General features: G+C 61.7%; 1 protein-coding gene across 1 annotated transcript; it reads left to right on the top strand.

Moving 5' to 3' along the window:
• Positions 1-1,928: 1,928 nt before the first annotated feature.
• Positions 1,929-6,692, top strand: EDN2 (endothelin 2). The gene is made up of 5 exons (XM_062193286.1): positions 1,929-1,992; positions 2,334-2,490; positions 3,899-4,021; positions 4,876-4,974; positions 5,990-6,692. The coding sequence occupies exons 1-5, from the start codon at positions 1,929-1,931 to the stop codon at positions 6,081-6,083; spliced, it is 537 nt and encodes a 178-aa protein (XP_062049270.1). The 3' UTR covers positions 6,084-6,692.
• The last annotated feature ends 3,575 nt before the right edge of the window (positions 6,693-10,267 follow it).

Genomic DNA, 10,267 nt, shown 5'->3' with positions numbered 1-10,267 from the left:
GCACCCTCCCTGTTTGTTTTCCTGGCCACCCTCATCGCCCCCCCACCTCCCCACGGACCTCCCTTCACAGTCCAGTGGTTTGAATCCCCCCCCCCCGCCCCGCTTTATTTCCTATTTACACGTACTTATTTGCTCTGGGAGGCAGCAGACATGACTGTGGGGATTGCTCACCTCCTTCCAGAAATACTCTGGACTCAGAGAGGCACCGTGTCGGGGCGCCCGTGAACCCCGCACGTGGAGTCACTTGGGGTTTGCTTGAGAGGCCACGCCGGGGCTTCGAGCGCTGGCTCTGCTGGCTGCCGGCTGTGTGGCCTCAGCAGGGCCTTGCTCCTCTCTGAGCCTCCTCGTGGGCAGTCATGGCTCTCACACCCTGGTGGTAACAGCAGCTTCCTGGGGTGGGGGTGGCGGTGAGGGGGAGTCTCGAGTGCTCAGAGCACACAGTAGGTGCTCAGGAAGGCTCATTCTCACCTCCTGCAGCCTCAGGGAAGAAGGCCTTGCCCTCTGTTGGTTCTGCCCAGCTTCCTGGGGATCCAGGCCCACGCCCACGCGCCCCAAGAAGAAGCCACATGGCTGTGCTTTGTGGTCACTCTCCTTCATGTGGGGGAGTGGCAAGGGAAATGCTGAATTCAAGAACCAGAGAGTGGGCAGCCTGGGACCCGGAGTCCAAAGCCAGGCACGTGGGACTGCATTCCCCTGAGAGAGACTCACAGGGCTCCTGCCACACCACGTGCGGGGCAGCCTTCTCGGGAGCTCCGGCCCTCGAGATGGCTGGGGAGATAAGCCCAGTGCCATGAGTCAGGCAGGCACAGCGGCACAGGCCTGCCTGGGAATTCCCAGAAATGAGGGCCTCTCCTGGGGAGCCTGGAGCCAGAGTCCCCGGAGAGACGCTGCAGGAAGTAGACTCTGAGCCAGGCCGGGGTAGGGACAGGGGGCGACCCCCAGTTCCCGAGCGCTTAGTCCCACAAGCCACTGAGCTCAGCACCGGGGCGTCCCTGCCTTCCAGGCTGCAGAGCCACCAGGGGCCGCGGGTCAGCGCCAAGGAGACCCTCTCCTGTCTTGCCTTTCAGACATCAGTGGCACTGAGGTGGGCCAGGACACACCACCCGGTCCACTCCAGGGGCACTTTGTGTGCCCAGGCAGCCATCTTTCAGGAAGTGGCCCCAAAGCCAGCTTTTCAGTCTCAAGGGAACCAGCAGTTCCTTGCAGACAAGGAAACTGAGGCGGGGAGGGGTGCCCTTGGCCAGGGCTGCACAGCTAAACCGCCTCTGGAAGGGATCTGGGGAGCAGGGCAGCAAATGGAGGCAGAGGGCATTCCCTGGCGAGATAGGACGAGGCAGCTCCGGGCTGGGCAGAGGTCAGGGGTGAGCCATAACCTTCCCTGAGAGGGGCAGGCCCAGAGAGGGCTCTGGCTCACCCTGGGCCACACAGCCTTGAGCAGGCCTTCTGCTTCCCCTCACAGAATAGGGGTGTCCTCAGCCTGCTTGGCACTTGGTAAGCAGGGTGCATGGCAGGGTATCCTCCAAAAAAAAAAAAAAACCTCTCAGCTCTGGGCAAGACCGTGGGGCAGCTATAAGTAAGGGGGGGGTGACTCAAGAAAGTCTGGAGGGACTTGGAGGGGCCCCTAGGGGCCTACAGGGAGAGCCTGGGGACTTGCAGAGGTGCGGAGGGAGGAGCAGAGACTCCCCCCTCCCTCCCCCGGCCCCACGGAGGCCAGGGCGGGCCGGGCGCCCCGGGGAGGAGGCGGTGTCCCTGGCTGGCTGCCCGCCGGTGCAGCGGGGCAGGGCTGGACCGGCCGGGGCGGGGCGCAGTGCCTGCTGTTATAAGAAGGAGCAGGGCACCGAGGCAATGAGCTGTCTGCTCAGCTGAGCTGTAGGACGCTGGCAACAGGCGCTCCCTGCTCCGGTCCAGCCGCGCACCCCGCCGCTGCTATGGTGTCTGTGCCCACCGCCTGGTGCTCTGTCGCTCTAGCCCTGCTCGTGGCCCTGCATGAAGGTGAGCTGCGCTGCCCTGGCCTCACCTGCTCCCGCAGCTCCTGCGCTCTGTCGGTGTGGATGTCTCCCTGCTGGGGCTGTAGTGCCCCCCAAGCCAGCAGAGGGCAATCAGGGGCAGGATGCTGCAGGCACGGCGGGGGGGCAGAAGGGCTGCAGGCCCAGGGCAGCTGCTGCAGGCATGGGGCAGCTGCTGGGGCTTCCCCGGGCTGGCCCGGTGCTCCTGAGCAGGGAGAGTGCCAACTTCCTCGATTGTGCAAGAGGAGGGGCCAAGCGGGCCCCCATCCCAGGCTGTGCCAGGCGCCTTGAACACCCCTCCGCTTCTTTCTCCTCCCGTGCATTCAGGGAAGGACCAGGCTGCCGCCACCTTGGAGCAGCCGGCATCCTCACCCCGTGCCCGTGGCGCCCACCTGCGGCTCCGCCGTTGCTCCTGCAGCTCCTGGCTTGACAAAGAGTGCGTCTACTTCTGCCACCTGGACATCATCTGGGTGAACACTCCCGGGTGAGCATCGGAGGGGTCTGGGCGGGGGCTGCTCGGGCTGGGGGCCTGGATGGGGGCTGCTAGCATGTCAAGGAGGCTCTGGCACAGCCAGGCTCTCCCTGGGCCCCCAGAAGGGGGCAGGGGGCTGATCGCAATAGTTCCCCGGCCACGTGGAGGGCTGTTCTCAGCAGCTAGTGCAAAGCGTTGGCTCCATGTTTCCAAGAGCAGAGTCATGAGGCTCAGGGAGGTGAGGTGCGTTTCTGACGATCACACAGGAAGGAGTGCTTGGCAGGCTGCACCCCGGGTCAGGGGGTGCCGGAGCACGCACCTGTCCCGCCAGGCTGCCTCTGCACGGGCTTCCAAGAAAAATACTATTATTGACAGCGTGGTGTCCTGGCTGGGCCGGGCCCTCTGCCAGCCCTGCACGTGCAGTAGCATCCCGTGAGACCCATCCTTCCCACGAGGCAGGTCCCAGTGTTGTCCCCGAGTGACAGGTGAGAAATCTGTCCTGTGATACGCAGCAAAGAGGGGTGGGAGGGAGCCAGCGCCGTCTGCTCTGCCTGCACCCGGCTGCCTCCAGGCCAGTGCATACCTCAAGCTGGAGTTCCTGTGTGTGTTTGTGTTGTTTTTTTTTTTTTTTTTTTTTTTTTTACCTTCCCCAAATTGCAAAAGGCAGCAGAAGCCCTGCACGTAAGCGTGTGTGGAGCTAATCCTCATGCAAGCGCTCTCGGGGTGGGAACCCTGCCAGTCCCTGCCTGCTGGTCTACCTGCAGTCGCTACAGCTCCAGCCTCAGCGTCTAAAATTAGCCCTGTCACCCAGAGGTGCTGGTCCGACCGGCACAGGGCCCTGGCCCTGCCCCTGCCCTGCCTTGGTGAGACTCTTAATCTGAAATCAATCCCACCTGAACACACACACACACACACACCTGTTTTTCAGTCCAAGCTCTAAGGCACAACTGGTCACCCTTCCAGGCAAGAGGTGCCCAGGTGGGGGCAGTGGAGCTGGGAGGCTGGGTGTTTACTTCTGTGAGAGGGAGGGTCCGCCCTTCCTCCGGGGCTAGCTGAGAGCCTTTTTTTGGGGCTGAGGTCCAGCCAGGTTCTTGTCTAGGAGGGAGGAAGGGAGGGCTGGGAGGGCCCCTCCTGCCCTAGCTTGGGAAAGCCCAGCCCAGCACAGAGGCCCAGGCCACACAGGATTCTTGCCAGGGCTCCCTGGGTACACAGAGAAGCCGGTGGCTTCCGTGGTGGGACTTCTTGAGGTCAAGGACTGGTCAATTTTGCCCTGGTGTCCTGGAGGCTATGTGGATCGTCCCTGCGCCCCAATGGCGGCCGCTTATCTAATGTGCCCTCTCTCTCTCGCTCTCTCGCTCTCTATCTTGCTCTCACTCTCTCCCCACCCCGCACCACCACCTTGCTGGCTGCCTGCCCACAGACAGACAGCTCCTTACGGCCTGGGAAACCCGCCAAGACGCCGGCGCCGCTCCCTACCAGGGCGCTGTGAGTGCTCCAGCACCAGGGACCCCGCCTGTGCCACCTTCTGCCACCAAAGATCCCGGTAAGTGGGCACCTGGCTTGCAAGGGTAGTGGCAGCCGCTAGCCTAGACCTGCCCCAGGCAACAGAGTAGCTAGCGAGGACCCCCGGCTGCCCGGGGTTTGTGGGCAGCATCCCTTCCTGCCGGGACCCAGCCAGCCCTGAGAGCTTCCAGCTGCCCGGCTCTGGGGGCCTCACCCCCGGGTGGGAGGGATTCTCCCCAGGTGATGAGTGGAGCGGCGCCAGCCAGAGAGGGTGCAGGGCTTGTCACCTCAGGCACACAGCAGTCTGGAGGGCTGGATCTGTCCCATCAGGCCCACCCCTCCTCAGCTTACACCTGAACCAAGAGCTTTCTGAGTTGCAGCTGGAGCTGGGGAGCTATGGCACCATCCCAGGGTTGTCCCTGTGTTTCTGGGCGCGGTGCAGAGGGGACTTTGCCAAGTCTGCTACTTCCCTAGGTCTCCGTTTTCCCATCTGTAAAAGGGGCGGGAGCTTGTGCCCCTTCCCTCCTGCACGTGGACTGTTTGGGAAAGCAGGAGCTGGCTTTCAAATCCCAGACTCCAGTTCCCATGGTGGTTTACGAGAAACTCCTCCTTGGGAGCTCAGGCTGGGGCTCCTCCCTGCCTCAGTTTCCCCTGCAGCCGCAGGTGGCCAGATTCTGGGAAGGCCTCTTTCTGAGGCCAGGAACGCTTTCCCGGCAGCTCAGTTTTCCTCGGCTGCCACCCCGCCTGCGAAAGGAAGGGAGCCAGGTGCACAGGACTGGAAATGGATCTGCTCCTGAGGGCAGTGCGTGGGGTGGGGGCTGGGCTGGGCCCACAGCCAGGAGGCTTCAGGGCCAAGGACAGCCCCTCACCTGGGCCCCATTGCTGTCCCTGCAGGGCCGATGTCGTGGGGGTCCCAGGCAGCCAGTCCTCTGCAGACACATTCCAGGCTGGCAAGACGTGGGCCACTCCAGGCGAGCTCCTGCGGACACTCAGGTGAGGAGCACCTGCACCCCGAGCACCTCCCATACGCCTTGCACCTTTCCCTTGCTCTTTGCCAAGGCAAGGCTGGGCATCCAAGGGAACTGAGGTCCAGAGAGGTGAAGCCACTTGCTCACGGTCACACAGCACTCAGTGCACCGGGCTGACTCCAGAGTCTGCTCTTGACCACTCCCCTGGTAGAGGTTTGAGAGCACGTGGCTGGGAAGACTCCCCATTGTTCCTTCCATCTGAGTCTGAATCAGGCATTTCCCACACGCTGGGGGCCACAGGGGCTGCCCGCCTAGCCTACCCCCTTGCCCTCGCCGACATGGGGGTCTCCCTGCACATGGCCTTGGGACCTGGGTCAAGGCTGGGTACCCAGTGGGTTGCCTGGCCACACTGACTTGCAAACAGAAATCTATCTGGGGGCGGCCACTGAGCAGAGACGGCCTGATTGGGCCCCTAGCCCTGCCACAAATAAGCTTGGTGACCTTGGGCTCATTGCTCAGCTTCTCTGGGGCAGGCTTGTGTTTGAAATAAGGAGCAAGATCTGTGCACTGCACCGGGGCATTGTGAGGCCCAGCAGGGCCCAGCACAGACACGGGGGTGCCCTGCAGCTGTGGGTCATCCCTGCCTCACTCATAGCTCCTTGGAGCTGGACGGGGCTGGGGCCCACGGCAGGCCCCCAGGATTTCCCATCTTTGGGAAAAGGCCAGGCATAGGTATGCAGACGGGAGGGCAGCTCATGCGAGATCCCCGTGCCGCACTTGGCCATCTGCGCTTTCCAACGTGGTGATGTTGCACGCCAGCTTTGTCGAAGCCCCTGGGGGCAGAGAAGCTTCCCGGCCTGGTCTGGCCTTGTCTGGCCTGGTCTGGCCTGCCCTTGAAGTACAGACCTTGCTTCCAGGCTGTGGCCGCCCTCTGAGCCCAGGGCAGCCACGACCCAGGCCCCTGCCAGTGGCCAGCGTGGGAAGCTTTGGGACAATCCTATCTCCCGAGGTGCTCACCTGACTCCTCTCTCAATTCCCAGGGACATTTCTGCAGCCAAGGCTCACTTTGCCAAGCGACAGCAGGAGGCAACGAGGGAGCCCAGGACCACACACTCCAGGCACAGGAAGAGATAGCACTGCCACAGGGAATGCCAAGAAGAAAACCATGTGGACACAGGAGAGGGGCTGCCCAGGGCTTGCAGGAGACCCGGCGCCAAGGCCTTGGGCCCAGCTGGCTGGACCCCTCTGCCCGGGGTTGGCACAAACCTGGCCTCCCCGCCACGGTGAGGAGCCTCCCTTGAGGCAGCTCCGGGCCCTCGTGCTGCCTAGGAAAGCCATGGACCACCAGAATGCAAAGCAGCCTCCCCGTATTGGCTGCGGGTGCACAGCCTTGCTTGGAGGGACCTGCATGGGGAACACATGAACCTGGACACCAAGACCTGCCTATTGGGCCACCAGCCAGAAGCGACCATGCAGCAGTGGACACTCATGCCTAAGCTGGTCCTGGAGGCTGGCCGGGTCCCCCAAAAGGGCCTCCATTCGCCCTCCCTGGCTCATCCTGCCTAGAGTCCTTGTGGGAGCGTACCCTTGGCGCGCTCCTGGTGAGACACCCTTGCTGCTGTGCCTCACCTGTCTGTACATATCTTTTTGCTCCGAGAACTTTGAGAACTCCAATTATTTATTTTAATGTATTTTTAGACCCCCAATTATTTGCCTTGCAACTTGTGTTTGTAATAAATGATGAAATGGAGCTCGGATATTCTGAATTGGCTGACCAGGGGAAGCGGGCTCCTCTCTGGAAAGGGCTGCAAGGAAGTTAGGGGGACTCAGGAAGCGGAGGAAGGGGCCAGGAGCAGGTGGCCAAAGCTGGGCATCTCTGCATGTGACCTGGCCTCTCTGGGCTCTTGTCTGCCCTACTCCTCAGTGGCACCTGCAGGCCAGTCGTCCAAGGCCAGGCCTTCTTTGCCAAGGGCACATTTAGAAGGAGCCATGACCATGAGGGTGTGGAGAGTGCCTCCTGCTCCAGCCTACACAGGGGTTGAGTGTGAGGCTCCAGGGCCCCAGGCAAGTCTGGCTGCTGAGGGTGGGGCCCAGCCTTGCCCCTCCCCGAGGGTCCTTTGGCAGGGCCCTGCCACAATGGGATCCCGCACTTCTTTGGTATAAGAAGCCGAGGGCTGTCACACGGTGTGCCAATTCTGCCAAGCCCAAGAGGCGGCTCATCAGGATCCTAGGGACAGCCTGCTGCCAGGGGTACTCCTGCCGGTCGCTGTATGCACCCAGCAAACTGCTCTGCAGGTGAACCTGGCAGGCTGTGGCTGAGCCAGCTCTCAGGGAGAACGGATGGACGGAGCAATAACTATGCTGCACCTGCCCCGCTTTGTCCATGAAACAACCCTGAGGCCCTCCTGGAAGCCCATCATGTTGACGTGCATTGAGCTCCTGCTGCATTCTCCGTACCGCACACTTGACCCGGATCAACTCGTTCCAGCGTCTAAGGCGGGGCCTTGGATCATTCTCCATTCTTGGATGAGAGAACTGAGGCAGAGAAGGCAGGGGAGCATCCTGGATCGCACAGCTGGAGCACGGATGCCCAGGATGGAGGTGAGTGCTGACTTCCTGGAGCACCGTCCACCACGCTCTCTCTCTTTCTGAGCCCCAGACTTCATCTGAGCTGGGGAAATGGCAAACACTGCTCCCCGCTCCCGTGGGCAGCACTAGCACAGCGATCATGGGGCTGGGCTCAGCCCAGGGCCTCGCAGGAGGTAGGGCGGCTTCCTCCAGCTGTCAGCGGCCATGCTGCAGTGCAGGGGCCAGGGACCAAGGCAAAGGGCCTGCAGGGAGGGAGAGCCTGGGGCTGGCTGGGCTGGGCTGGGTGCCCCTGCACCCATTCTCCTGGAACCTCAGAAGATGAGTGAGGCAGGAGGAAGCAGAAAGACAATCAGGATGGAATTGCTGGTGTGCAAGTGGCGGTGACAAAGGAAGACCCCGGAGAGGCCCCTCCCCTGCCCGGCGCCCACACCATGAGTGGAGCCTGGCAAGGGGGTGAAGCCAGGGAGGCCTTGAAGGCCGAGTTGAGCAGCCCAGGCGTGGGGCTCCCTCACCCCTTTCTCAAACCTCACTGCTGCGGTGGCCCTGGGGCTGCCCCACCCACTGCCACCTTGACATTAGCTGTTGCTTTGGAGTCTCCAAGGGGCGGGCCATTCAGAAGGGTTGCCGGGGAGAGCATTTCAGGCTCAGCTGCAGTGGGAGAGAGGCAAAGTGCTGTCTCCGGGCTGGGCTGGGTCGGCCCCAGCCAGGATGCGCTGTGGCCCCATGAGAGCTGCAGGTGACTTCGCTGCCTGGCCGTCTGCCTCCTCACTCGCCCTCAGCCCTGACCGGTCCTCCCTGGGCAGCCTTTCTAAAGCCCAGCTCCGCCCAGGCCCCCTGCTGCCCACAGCTGCCATGGAGGCTTGGCAGGGCCTGACGGGTCCTGGTTGAGGTTGTGGGACGCCCAGGGTGGCAGGCGTCCACTGCCCTTGGCACTGGGCCCCAGGGCCCTGGCCCGGGTTCAGAGATCAGTGACCCAAATGATTGTGCAATGATTAAAGGGAAGAGAGGCGGCCCAGGAGGCAGGTACAGGCCAGGGTGACACTGTGTCCCCTCAGATCCTTCGTCCTGAGAAATGTAAGCCTCTGTCCTGGACACCTTAGGGGGCCCTGCCCTGGCCCTCATCCAGCCCCAAATGATCGTGGCTGCCCTCCACCGTGTCTATGTTCCCTCCTGGGCCACAGTCCAGACAGCTGGGCCCAGACCTGGGCTCAGCTTTGGGAAGATGCCGAGAGGGAAGTGTGGGATGTGGCCGCCAGGTCAGGAGGAACGGCAGACGCAGAGGGTCTGGTGGTTGGGGAGTTTGGGGGTCTACGGGACAGAAACCTCCCCTGTCCTTGATTTTTCAGTAAATTCCTAACAGGGACTTTTTTCCCCTAAGGCTTCTTGAGTCAAATCTGTGGTCCTTGTGACTGGAACCTAGGCCAGCATGGGGCACAGGCTGACCCAAGTGTGCTGGGGATACAGGCACCAGCGGAGTGCAGGTGCAGTGGGGGCGGTGCCCCATTGGCGCTCTGCTGCCTGAAGCCCAGGCAGGCATAGGGAGGCGGCAACTGGGTCCTCAGCCACCCCGCCCCACCCCGCCCCACCCTACCCTGGAAAGAGCACTGGGAGTCTCCTCTCCCTCCCAGTCTTTGAAAATAGAGTCCAGGGCGCTGAGTTCCAGTGCAGAACAGTCATTTGCCTATCAGAGCAATCAGCGATTGGAATGTGGCCACCAGTCATTCCACAATGATGAATAATCCCCTCAGCGGAAGCTCTGGGGCTGGACAGACACTGCTCCTGCCCGCTCAGGCCAGCTGACAGCCACTAGGAAGGCATTGTTCACCATTAAGATAAAATTAATAACTAACTTTACTGAGCACTTACTAAGTGTTTTGCACAGATAGCTCCATGGTTCCTTCTGGAAACCTCATGCAGTGAGCTCTCTCCGCATCATTCCCTTTTGTCAGAAGAGGCGAAGGAGGGGCCGGCGTTTCAGTGCAGAGACCCCAGCGTCCCCTGTCAGAGCAGGGGTTCCAGGCCCAGCTGCTCTGCTTTCCCATCCAGCTCCCTGCTAATGGCCCAGGAAGGCAGTGGAAGGTGGCCCAAGTGCTTCAAGCCCCTGCACCCATGTGGGAGACCCCGATGGAGTTCCTGGCTCCTGGCTTTTGCCTGGCCTGGACCTAGCTGTTGAGGCCATTTGGGAAGTGACCCAGTGGATGGAAGATCTCTGTCTCTTTCTGTGTGTCTCCTCCTCTCTTGCAGTCTCTCTGCCTTTCCAATATATTGATCATCAATCTTAAAAAGAAAACAAACTTAGAAGAGGTAGAAGCTCAGAGAGGCTATGTAACTTACTCAAAGTTGCACAGCTAGGATGTGGTCGAGCTGGGATTTAAACACCGGGCTCCAAACTCTATCCTGAGCTCTCTGACAGGGGAACATCCACCCTTTGATGCAGCTTCTGGGGAGGAGGAGCCCAGGTGGCTTCCTGGAGGAGGTAACAGGTAGGCCCAGCTCCCAGGGAGTCAATCAAGTGAAGGAGGAGGGTGGAGAAGAGGGTTCCAGGCACAGGGAATAGTGGAGGTGATGGCTCCCATCTTCACAGGGAGGAGGCCCTGGGGAAAGCTGGTGGGCAGGGCTCCTTCTGAGAGCACGTGGAGCCCTGAGCACCCAGCTTTGGAGACAGGGGTGCTCTGTGCAAGGGAGCCCCACAGCACCTGTCATTCCCCGGCCTCCCACCCCCAGCCTCA

The sequence above is a fragment of the Lepus europaeus genome, chromosome 5, assembly GCF_033115175.1.
Source record: "Lepus europaeus isolate LE1 chromosome 5, mLepTim1.pri, whole genome shotgun sequence".
Taxonomy (NCBI): Eukaryota; Metazoa; Chordata; class Mammalia; order Lagomorpha; family Leporidae; genus Lepus; species Lepus europaeus.
Note: the sequence above shows the minus strand (reverse complement) of the source record. Positions and strands in the feature narration are given on the sequence as shown.

Bases quoted from the DNA above. Each gene is read 5' to 3' on its own strand.
- EDN2 (XM_062193286.1), top strand. From the start codon at position 1,929: ATGGTGTCTGTGCCCACCGCCTGGTGCTCTGTCGCTCTAGCCCTGCTC. The intron at 1,993-2,333 runs GTGAGCTGCGCT...CCGTGCATTCAG, and splicing joins GCTCGTGGCCCTGCATGAAG to GGAAGGACCAGGCTGCCGCC. The intron at 2,491-3,898 runs GTGAGCATCGGA...GCCTGCCCACAG, and splicing joins ATCTGGGTGAACACTCCCGG to ACAGACAGCTCCTTACGGCC.